Source organism: Rhamphochromis sp. 'chilingali' (assembly GCF_963969265.1).
Source record: "Rhamphochromis sp. 'chilingali' genome assembly, chromosome: 3".
NCBI classification, from domain to species: Eukaryota; Metazoa; Chordata; class Actinopteri; order Cichliformes; family Cichlidae; genus Rhamphochromis; species Rhamphochromis sp. 'chilingali'.
The window spans coordinates 42,000,689-42,013,122 of NC_137931.1; the positions used below are offsets into that span (position 1 = coordinate 42,000,689).

At 41.9% G+C, this 12,434-nt stretch overlaps 1 protein-coding gene across 2 annotated transcripts in view; it reads left to right on the plus strand.

Annotated features, from left to right (window-relative positions):
• Positions 1-4,445: 4,445 nt before the first annotated feature.
• The window catches only part of hcn2b (hyperpolarization activated cyclic nucleotide-gated potassium channel 2b), a 42,043-nt gene continuing 34,054 nt past the window's right edge, over positions 4,446-12,434 (plus strand). The window contains exons 1-3 of one of the 2 annotated variants that reach the window (XM_080877280.1): positions 4,446-5,443; positions 6,806-7,229; positions 11,501-11,662. In XM_080877280.1, the coding sequence (XP_080733406.1) occupies positions 4,575-5,443; positions 6,806-7,229; positions 11,501-11,662 (1,455 nt within the window). In that variant the 5' untranslated portion in view covers positions 4,446-4,574. The remainder of the gene's footprint in view (positions 5,444-6,805; positions 7,230-11,500; positions 11,663-12,434) is intronic. The other variant, XM_080877281.1, reaches the window with a different exon arrangement.

The following is a 12,434-nucleotide window of genomic DNA, read 5'->3' on the forward strand; positions in this document are numbered from 1 at the left end:
ACACGCGTCCAAGTACTCCACAGCGTGGCTGGCAAGAAAGGGTATAAAAGAAGAAAAACTAATGACATGGCCACCTTGTTCACCTGATCTGAACCCCATTGAGAACTTGTGGTCCATCATCAAATGTGAGATTTACAAGGAGGGAAAACAGTACACCTCTCTGAACAGTGTCTGGGAGGCTGTGGTTGCTGTTGCACGCAATGTTGATGGTGAACAGATCAAAACACTGACAGAATCCATGGATGGCAGGCTTTTGAGTGTCCTTGCAAAGAAAGGTGGCTATATTGGTCGCTGATTTGTTGTTGTTTTGTTTTTGAATGTCAGAGATGTATATTTGTGAATGTGGAGATGTTATATTGGTTTCACTGGTAAAAAATAAATAATTGAAATGGGTATATATTTGTTTTTTGTTAAGTTGCCTAATAATTATGCACAGTAATAGTCACCTGCACACACAGATATCCCCCTAAAATAGCTAAAACTAAAAACAAACTAAAAACTACTTCCAAAAACATTCAGCTTTGATATTAATGAGTTTTTTGGGTTCATTGAGAACATGGTTGTTGTTCAATAATAAAATTATTCCTCAAAAATACAACTTGCCTAATAATTCTGCACTCCCTGTAGGTCTGTTGACAGAGCTCTGTACAGGTCTGCTCGAGCTGACCTGAAAAGGGGTCCCACCTGTCCAGCAACAACACATGGCATGGAATAACAGACATCATAAACCACAGAGGCAGAACTGTGAAAACAGAAAACCTGAGTGTGCAGCTAGCAGAGGAAATAAACAGCTTCTTCGCCCGCTTTGAAACACCACAACAGCAGCATTCATCTGCCTCAGCCCTGCTCCCATCCTCATCCTCACCTGGTTCCTGCACCGCTCCATTCACTGTAACGGAGCACGATGTCAGATGTGTGTTCCTAGCAGTGAACCCCAGGAAGGCGGCCGGTCCAGACGGAATACGTGGTAAAGTGCTAAGACCATGTGCCCACCAGCTCACCCTCATCTCCACCAGAATCTTCAACCTCTCACTGGATGAAGCAGCCATCCCATCCTGTCTAAAATCAGCCACAATCATCCCAGTACCAACGAAGTCTCCCATCACCAGCCTGAACTATTATTGCCCTGTGGCCCTCACACCGGTAATCATGAAATGCTTTGAGAGACTAGTCCTTCAGCACACCAAGGATTACCTCCCCCCAGAATTCGACCCCCACCAGTTTGCATACCGTGCAAACAGATTCACAGAAGATGCCATCACCCTCCACTCGGTGCTGAGTCACCTAGAACAGCGGCAGAGCTACGCCAGAATGCTCTTTGTGGACTACAGCTCACCCTTCCACCACTCGCCCATTGAGAGCCTACTAACTTACTGCATCACAGTATGGTACAGCAGCTGCACTAAGGTGGATAGAGCCACCCTCCCAGCATGTTTGCAATGAGTAGGAGATGCTCTGTATCTCACTGTACAACTGTATAGTGACAAAGGTATTCGATTCTTTTCTAAAAATTGCTATAAACAGAGGAACCCAAACTGATGAAAAGTGGCGAATATTTTTTTTCAAATGACTATTTTTAGTGGATTTTTGATATAGAAGCAGAATGACAGAATGTTAAAAGAAGTTACTTTTAGTCATTCTAAGCTGGGCATTGCGTTCTCTGGCTGTTCAAAGCCATGGAACTTTAGACTTTCCAAGCAAATAATGATGGCCATACTGATGTTCTTTTCAGTACATTTTACTTTATGTTCATTTTCATTTTTATAATGTTTCTATTTTTACATAATTCCTCCCACATAGCAAAATTGGTATGGCCTGGATCTGTCCTACACAATGTGCTTACACATGGCCTGCGTACCGCAAAGAATGACGGCCCTATGGTGGCCCAGATCTGGTTTACCAGAGGTGGCCCACACATGAGCAAGCACAAGGCCAGTTGCAGACACACTGCTGGCCCTGTGCTGGCCCAGAACAGTTTCAGCTCTGGCCCCAGATGTCAGCCTAATGTGTACCTTAGCCATGTAAGCCATGTAATAACAACATGTGCTGGAACATAATAGTGCAAAAGTAACATGACGAAACTCTGTTCAGACAGTGAATGGACTGATTCTTATACAGCACTTTTTTACTCACCCATATTACTCAAAGTGCTCTATACAACATGTCACATTCACCCAATCAGGCCAAATGTGGCATGCCATCACATAAACAGTGCCATCTTACCATGCCAGAAGTCAGCCAGCAGTGCCGGCTTGACACCAGATCCAGGCAAGACCCGTCTGCTATGTGGGATGACTTGTTCTTTTGGCACTTTAGTTGTGGATTATGTTTGGGCTGTGTCTCTTGCCCTTTCAGTATTGTTTTCTTGTGCTTCTAAGTGTCCCTTTGTTTCTTTTTAGGTTATGTAGTATGGGTTAGAGATATTTTGTATGTTGTTTTTGTTTAATAAATCCACCTTTTGGATTATTCCCTGATGTGCCTGAGTTCTGTTATTTAGTGTCACTTTGAAAGGACACACATCCAGCATTGACATATAATTGTTCTTTCAATTTTTGATAAAGATTACAGTGAATTGAGATGTAACTTGGCCCAGAGGTACGGTAGTACGCCCAGAGTAAGAAAGTGTTGAAAGTTGGACCTCAACTATTATGGATGATTTTTAATGAATTTTTGAAAATTGACATAATTCTATTGTATTGACTGTATTGAATTGAATATAAGTTTCCTTTAATTTCTGAGGAATTCTACAGTAAATCTGGATGAAACTTGGCACACAGGTACAGTAGGTGTCCCAGAGGAGGGATGTGTTGAAAGTTGGACATCAACTACTCAGGATGACTTTTAATGAATTTTTGAAATAAACATAATTGTAGTGTTTTGACTGTATTGCACTGAATATGAGTTTACTGTGATTTCTGAGTAATATTACAGTAAATCTGGGTAAAACCTGCCCCAGAGGTAAAGTAGGTGTCCGAGAAGAGGATTGTGTTGAAAGCTTGGCATCAACTTTTAAGAATGATTTTTAATGAATTTTTGAATATGCAACCAGACTGTCACGATGGCTGTATTGGGCTGTTCCATTGTAATTTGTGCGCGCGCGCGCGTGTGCGCGAGTCTAGGCTTTCAATCAGGATATAAAGCGAAAAGGCGCTACCGTAAAGACTGGTGTAAAAGCGCAAGGAAATTTATGCGGCGGATAGGAGGCGGCTGGCTTGACCGCGGCTCACAAATGACGGCTCACTTTACCGCGGTGAACAGAGGCAGCAATATAACATAGCTAACATTAACAGTGCAGTGAATCCTGCTTGTGCTGTGATATTCAGGACTGCAAACCGAGCAGCATCACTGACTTTCAGCTTGTTGTGTTTGTGGATATATGACTGACTTTAATTATCCATAGAATCATCACATTCTCTGTAAGATTAAGGCCGACTATTGAACGGCGTATATTTCAAAGTAAAGGCTTTAAAACCAAGTTAACGCTGAAAGTACAAACATCACTAATGTCACATAACTTTGCCGACATGTGGCCAACAGTAATGTTTTTCACTATTAAACATTCGCACATAAATAAGTGACATGATATTGAGTACTTACTTTTGACAGTTCACTCTTCGGCCGCTCCCTTCTGCCGTATTTTGCGGTAAAATTATCCACACCCACCGCCGCGCTATGAGTTGAGGGATATATGGGACCACGAAGCGTGCACCGGACCACGCTTGATATTTGGGGAAATCGACGGCGCATTTGGAGTACACTTCGGATTGGGACAGCCGCTGTCGCGTCGCTGTGATGTAATAGGTCTCAAAATGCCTACTTCGAGCGTGCGGTCTCTTAATTGGGACACTAGGATTTAGTACAAAAAAGATAAGCTAGTAGCAAATATGATGGGGGGTTTTTCTAAATCTTCACACTGTTCGTGGGTGCCTTGGCCCTAGATTGTGCCTTTATCCACAAGGTGGAGTCATTTCACCATTAAAAACCCCACAACTTGGGAAGGCTGCCAGAAACCAAAGCAACAGGCAGACGCTGCTGCCAGACTCCGAGAAAGTCTAGATAGAATTGAGCTGATACTGGGTCAACTGAGCATGGCAGCATGGGATACTCGCTGATGATTCCTTTTGATGTAAAACTGCTCAGGCCATCACTGCATATTAAAAGTTTTTTTTTTTTAAATCATCATAGTTTTCCATTCACACAAGTTTGAGTTATTCTAAAAATGTATTTGTGCGTTATTTAATTCGTTAGTAAGAATTCACTTTTAAAATCGCATTCACTGACTTTTTGTGTCCAGGTCTGACAAAACTGTTTTCTTCTGTGCGCACATTTTCTTCAGTAGGCTGAAAGCTACCTGTAGGTGGTTGAAGCCCCAGGGTAAAGCTGTTATCTCTCTCCCTCTCTCTACCACACACAAACACAATAACAACAGCCAGGTTGCAGCCATAGCAACGCCACCGGTACGCCGTTAAGTGATGTGAATGGAAAGCAGACGGAGGCTTTGAAGTCCACACTCCTTCCTCTGCCGCCGTCCAGTCTCGCCCGGTTTAAGGTACGGAAGTGTCTGTTTGCCTGTAATGGACGAGGCGGAGGACAGCGAGGAGGAGCCCAAATTCCAGAAGGCTCGACCCTTTCAAATAGCCAGCTCGGCTGGATGCGAGGATCATGGGAGTAGCAGGGGGACCAATATGAAGAAATTCTCGCCAGGAGGCGGAGCCGTCTCTCCTGTGCGAAAAAACTCCAACAACAATGAGCTCTTCCTCTTGCGAGGCGAGGACTCCACACCTTTTACTCCCAGCGGCAGCTGTGCATTTGCTCTGTTGTGCCAGAGGGATGCTGCTGGCGGCACAGAGTCAGACCACAGGAGTGCAGGGGACACAGTGTCTGAGGCGGGCGTGATAGGAGAGGGGGGCATCGGTATGATATGCAACAAAAACGGAGACTGTAGAAGAGACCCGGCCAGTTCAGGCAGTCTTTCTTCTCTCATCTCAAGACAGGAGAAGCAGGCAGATGGAGTAGTAGCAGCTGAAGACGATAAGGAGCTGGCTGCGAGCATGGACGGCTCTGTCACTTCAGCAGGGTCCCTGACACAGGGGCCTGGGGCCGAGGTCAAGACGACGGCAGCAACGGAGAAAAAGGACTCCAGAGTTTCCTTCTCCAACCCCCCGAGTAGTAAAGGACTGGCTCAGCAGCCAAGAAGTTCTGTCACGTTCAGCAAAGCAGAGGACGGCTCTCAGATAGTGCCGGATGATGGAGAGTCCAAGGGGAATCAGACATACATGCAGCGGCAGTTTAGTGCCATGCTTCAGCCTGGAGTTAATAAATTCTCCCTGCGCATGTTTGGCAGCCAGAAGGCAGTGGAGAAAGAACAAGAACGCGTAAAGTCAGCGGGTAATTGGATTATCCACCCATACAGCGACTTCAGGTATGGGTCAAATTGTGTTAGGTCAGTGAAAGTGTTGCTGTAAAGAAGCTAAAGGGGTGTTTTTGAATGTTGCCCAGCGCCCATTCTTTACGTCAAACAACATTATATGTGAAGATTGTGGGAATATGAACATAAGTATGCTATTTTTAAACATTCAATGGTTATCTGGGGGAAAAAGTTGAACCTTACCCTATCATAAACAGAGCTATTTCTCTATTCCTGAAGCACCGAATGATGACATATGGGAGATTTTGTGTTTACACAAAAGCTCCATATTCCAGAGGTGTCACAAAGTTGACTCTAAATGTGTCTTAAAGTGTGCTTGGTTTCAGCACCGAGGACAGCTCCTCTAATAAAATGTGGGGAAACCAGGTTTCTTGTCTTTCTTATTTGAGTACCATCAAATATGTAAAGCCTGCTGTTTATTAACAATACATGGCTTGATTGTGTTAACTTACGGACAAAGCTCAACAGCAGGATGCGCATAACAAGAGTTCAAGTCATGACTCAGCAGCCGCTTCCATTAGTTCCTCTAATATAAGTAGCCACAGTGTCTTCCTCTTATCCTGCAACACTAACAAACATCGTTCATAATTAATCTGCCAGTTAATAATAGGTAAGTTGAGTAAAGTTATATAAAAATACTTACACAATTTTCTTACTTTAATAAACAGAGGAATATTCATAGATGCCTCGCATGGTCAGTTCACCAGCTGAATTATCTTTAAAACACAGGTTCTCATAATTCCGCACCTAATGCTGTGGCGTGACTGGCTATTGTGTGAATGTTTGTTCAAACCAATAAATGTCACATTAACTAACTACTGGAAATAGGTGATGGTGCACAACACCACAGCCATGAAGGCTGCTTTATTGATTTGGGCTCTGGTTGTTGTTTGTACTTGACTTGTTTGGAGGGTATTCTGCTGTTTTTGCTTTAGTTGTCTTTTCTTTGCATGGTTGTGGTTAATGGGGTAAAGTGAAGGAACTATCAGGCATTTCATAAAATTTGAAAGATTTATCAGTTTGGATTGGGTTAGTTTTCTGAGTGTGTTCAGCCTGTGAGAGTGCATTGCTTCATGACACAGAGAGGGCCGGAAATATGCTTACCCCGTATCATAAATCAAGCAGAATCAGCTTCTTTCCTGATATGTGATATCCATAACATGTAGCAACACTGTCAATGTCTGGACATCAGATTTTAGACATGGTTTCTCTTCTCATATGCATAGCATCAGATTTTTCTCCTTTATTACTTTATTATTACATCTTTTTCTCTATCAGATTTCAGAGTTGTACACATGGCCCTATACTGCCCTTTGTTTGCGTGTGTTGGGATTAAACAAGCGCCTTTAATCATCTTCTACTCTTTCGTCCTGACAGGTTCTACTGGGACTTCACCATGTTAATGTTCATGGTTGGCAACCTGATCATCATCCCTGTAGGCATCACCTTCTTTAAAGATGAGACCACCACACCCTGGATCATCTTCAATGTGGTCTCTGACACCTTCTTCCTCATGGACCTAGTACTCAACTTTAGGACTGGTATCGTGTTCGAGGACAACACCGAGATCATCCTCGACCCCAAGAAGATCAAGAAGAAGTACCTGAAGAGCTGGTTTGTGGTGGACTTCGTCTCCTCCATACCTGTGGATTATATCTTCCTCATCGTGGAGAAGGGGATTGACTCAGAGGTGTACAAAACTGCCCGGGCACTCCGCATTGTCCGCTTCACGAAGATCCTCAGTCTGCTGCGTCTGCTGAGGCTGTCTAGACTCATCCGTTACATCCATCAGTGGGAGGAGGTATGCTGAGTTACAGCATTTCTATACGAACAGGAAAGTTTTGTTCAGTATTGAAGTTTAGCTTGGATAAATACTGGATAAAGTAAGTATATGGGACCAGATGGGGTTCTAATGCACAGTTTATGTAACACTTTTATATAAACAGATAATACTGAAAGGAAACACATAACTTCCACATTGAACATCTCTATTTTAGATTTTTACTCCGTGGTTCTCAAACTTTGTAAGGCTAGGGGTCGCTCACAGGGAATCCACTTTTACAAGGACTATCTCATGATCCTGAAATAGATCAAGCATATGCTGACTACCATTTGGTCCTACCTACTTTTTAAACTGTTCAAATAAACCCTTAATCAATACTAAATACTTGATGCATGTGATGTGTCACATCTTGGGTTTCTACTGGTCCAAACATAATGTAGGTCAGTCTGTTTTTCATATCATTTTCTCATCATATGCATCCCCTGTGGTATAAGGTCTTTTTTTGTTACTGAAATCTTACAGAGGAAGACTTTTTTCCCAAAAGCATCAAAAGAAAATATTAAGTTTTTAACTTCTTCATACAATTATGTATGTTTTTTAATGAACTACTACTACTGCATAGCTTTAATGTCTAAAAAAACTCATTAGCATCACGTTTGCTACACCTGACAGACACTACAGCTGCATTGATTATTGCTGTAATGCAGAAGTTAGTCAATTATGATCAGATGATCTGCTTACTATTACCCCTCCACTTTCAAATGTGCTCATTAATAATGAGAAACTAATCTAACTGGGCTCTAATTAAGAATTGTGCAGCAGTTTCCAGTGCAGTGGCTTGTTCTGTCAGTATAAGTCATTCTAGTATCACAGGAGAAGGCACAAAAAATTAGGTGTAGAGTTTTCTACTGCAGCAAGCCAAGATGAGTGGATTATAGGTCATCTTACTTGATCATCACATTGTTGATGCATTTAAAACTGTATGAAAGAAAAAAACTTTCCACATAGTAAAAAATGTTTTGTTGCAGCATTTCAACCAATTAAGGCATCAAACAGCTGCAACCACATGCTGAAAGACTTGCTAATGCAAACCCCCTTGCATCTCTAATTGCATCAGGAAATAATGTTCTAGAGAAAAGTGCATTATCATCCATCATATGGCCCCATTTTACATAAACACAGCATTCCACAGCTTGGACTGTGTGTGTGCTTCTTTGTGCTTCCTTATTTGGCCTAAACAAGCATCTTCCAATCAAATGAGTGTCCCCTCACTCTGAAAATAACCACTGCTCTTCTGATTACACAGTGGTAATTTGGGTTTGACGAAAACCCTAATTACTCATTCAAACACAGACGCGTACACACACACACAGAAACACACACACGCGAATGCTCCTTTGCTTCAACTTGGCCCTGCCCTGATCCTCTTAGTTCAGCTGAGCTCTGCTCTGCTCTGCCTGATCCAAACGGGGGGAACTGTTTGCCTCTTCTGCCCAGCTCAGCTCAGCTCAGCTTAAGTCCGCTCGCTGCAGCACTGTTTCCTAAAAGCTTGTCTTAGTATTGTGATGATTTCACCATATAGATCTATTGAAGGCCAGTACAGAGGTGAGGTGAGCACTGGGTAACAGTCGTGCTAAAAAACCATTTATGTGGAATGATCTCAGAATAAATCGCTTATGCATCTATGTTGGTGATACAGAAGCAGAGAAAAACAATTTGCTGAAGCAGGAAGCTTGCGTTGATGCCTTTTTCATGAGCTCGACAATGATGGGGAATGGACAAGAGCAAATGCACAAGCGTCAGGGATGGAAGGATAAAAAGGTTCATATCCATCATACGCACTAGTTTTACTCTAAAAGCATTTTAGCAGTCTGACAGAAAGAAGCAGCAAATAGTTTATCTGTGTTTTTCAGGCTGTGACTTGTAGTCACAGTACTATGCTTTGACCCAGATTGTGGTGTGACAGTGACACATGGCCAGGTGCTGTTCTGGTGTTGGGGGGAACATTAGTCCTAGCTCATTAATCATAATGGGAACGCTTTCTAATCACAGGGCAGGGCCTCACAGCATGTTTCCCTTTCTGCGTCTTCTAAATGACCCAAGGCCATTAGCCAATACAGGATATACACAAAATGTGCAAAGAAAGTAGTTTCTTTTGTTGATTTTGATTTAATTACACATGGACCCAAAGCAGGCCTGGGGAAGGGATCAAAACTAAATTACTGTAAAGAGAAAAAATGAATATATATCAAAAGAGTGAAACAACCAGGTGCTGATGACATTTTAGAACTGGATAAGGAAAATGTGATGTGCAGCATACAGCTGAAATGCTACATATTTCTGAGGAAATTGTTTTGCACATTTTATAAATTACATTTAGGAGGAATTTAAATAAACTTTGATACAATTGCCATTATCCATCCAAACACAAATCATATGAAAAGTCCAAGAGCTATTTAAACTAGGATCATGCACATTAACAACTGGGGTATAACATGTGTCAGTTTTCCATATTCATGTGACTTGTATGTTTAGGACAGCAGGGCCTCTGAGGTGTAGAGATGTGTGACAGCATGCCCTGACCCTGCTGCTCCCAAACTGTAAATTCTAAACAGAAGCGGCTCCTTCATGTCATCACACGCACACACACATACACACACAAACACACACAAAGGCCTAGTTCACATTTAAGATGAATTTCTCAAGATCTAATCCCCACATACTTGTAAACCTACCCATACACAAACACACACAAAAACACACACGAACCACGATAATTTGGCCTGGCAGATAGCCAGCCAAGCCATAGTGAGTGGTGTTTACAAGGCTGTGACCACATCACCAGCTCCACGCAAATTAGCCTTCTTACCTGGGGTGAGCTTCTTAAGAAACAGCAGCGAGAGCCTGGCCTGGGCTGCTGATCAAAGCTTCATCAGCATCTAATGAGGTTTTATCATGAATGCACATTGCATGGCCTGTGGTCTCACACCTGGTTATAATGGAGAACCTCAGCCTGGGAATGCGAAGCACGTTTTTTGCTGTTTATAAGTTACTAAAAAACTGGTCAAAATTATACCACCTGTTATCATAGTTCATTAAATTGTTCAAATTTTATATAACAATAAATTTAGTTGTTAACAGACACGTTACCTATAAATAAACTGAGATATCAAATCCTAAAGTTCTTCCTCACAGGTCGTCATGTTACCTAAAGCTGCCCTAATAGATATTTGTATATTAGCAAGAGATGAATAACAACCTCTGGTGTGAAAGGTTCCTGTATGAGTGTGAAACTCACAAAAAACTTTCTCCAAACTTCCTTTCAGTTTGTGGATATTGTAGCAACCTCTCCATTGCAAGAACATGGGCAGCTTAACTAGACTTTGGGCTGCATGCCATGGAGGGAGAGAGAGAGCGAGAGAGAGCGATGTTTAATAACAGAGATGTTTCATTGTCAACCAACTTATCAACAGAAAATTTATAAATATAATGTTAATAATATTAATAACAATACAAATATCTGGCGAACGATTCCCTGCCAGACAGATATATTGAGTGATAGATAGCATGTGGTATGAAAGATTGCCTATATCCTTCCTTGTGGCAGCAGAGCTCAATCAGTTTGTTAGAGAAGTTGCTTTGCTACCTGCGTGTTGCTCATAGTGGGCAGGATTGTCTGTGATGGAGAGCAGTTTGGTCAGTCACCTCTTCTCCATCACAGCTTCAGAAGTGCTATATTTTACTATAATAATTCACTCCCACTGCTCTCACATTACTGTGTTCAGGTAAACCTTTGAGGTTAGCACATAACTAGCATTTAAAACATGGCTAAATGTGAATATTAATTTGCCAGCGTCAACAAAAAAACTACATATGAAAACTATGTTTTCCTCATTTCTGGAAATTTTACAGCTTGTTAAGCTGTACCACGTGCCCAAAATGAATCTGCTAAATTTGCAAGAGTATGATTTATTTTCTTAAAAAAATATAATATAATAATTGTCCTACAGAGTGGATCAGGATTTGCAACTGTGCAAATTGTGCACAAGTTAAAGCTATTTTATATAGTCCCCACAGCATCACTGTTGCCAGTGCTATCAGCAGAATGATAACATGCTGGATGTGCTGTTTGTGAGAGCCGATAGAGTAGTGTTTACCATTGTTTTCAACTCTCGCTCAATCGCTATAAACACCAACTTTTCATTCTGCTCACACATCAGTTCTGGCTTCATTCTGGCCTCCTCTCCAAATCTGTAACCCTCACGTCCGATCTCTCCTCCTCCTGACAGATCTTCCACATGACCTATGACCTAGCCAGTGCCGTGGTGCGAATATTCAACCTGATTGGTATGATGCTACTGCTGTGCCACTGGGATGGCTGTCTCCAGTTTCTTGTTCCCATGCTGCAGGACTTTCCATCTGACTGCTGGGTCTCCCTCAACAAGATGGTGGTAAGAAAAAAATGCTCTGTGTGTATGTTTTTGTGTTCAGTGCGATCGTAAGTTAGACAATCACAGGAAAAGTGTTCACTGCACAACTAGCGTGGTGACACAGCTTATTTATTCAGACTGGAGTTGGGAGCTTTCGTTCAGCTTCAATTAACCCCCCACTAGTCAAACCCAGGAGACACGCCAGTGTACGGCAAGTAGGAGGTGGATGAAAGAAAACATGCTGCTGTCACTCAGTTCATATAGAAGCTCATGCAGTAATTTAGGTGTGCTCTTCTTTCTTTGTCCTGTCAAATGTCCTGTCCTCCTTCTGGGTGGCAGGTGGCTTCTAGCTGTCTGTTGGAAGACAGACCATTAGGAGAGGTTTTCACCAAAATTACTGCTGGCATGCATGAGAAAAAATAAATTAATAAAATGAATGCATACATAAATGTAAAAAGAAATTGATAGCTAGTATTGAAACACACTATCTTCTAATCCAACTGGATAATTAATGAAAAGTAATCATTAAAGTTTTGTTCATTTTGGAAAGCACTTATTGTCTAAGCTATAAAACAAAACCTTATAACATTGACTAAAGAACAGCCTCTGTTTGTCTCTATTTTATTTAAATTGCACGATTAATCACAAGTGTGGACAAATAAAGAGGAGAAACACCCAAAAAATACTGTTTGGGTTTTTATCATTTTGAACTTAATCCCTTTATCCAGTCTCACATGTCATTCTGCTTTGGAGATAACAGATTGGAAGGTGGTGAGTGGCAGTGGCCGGAGGC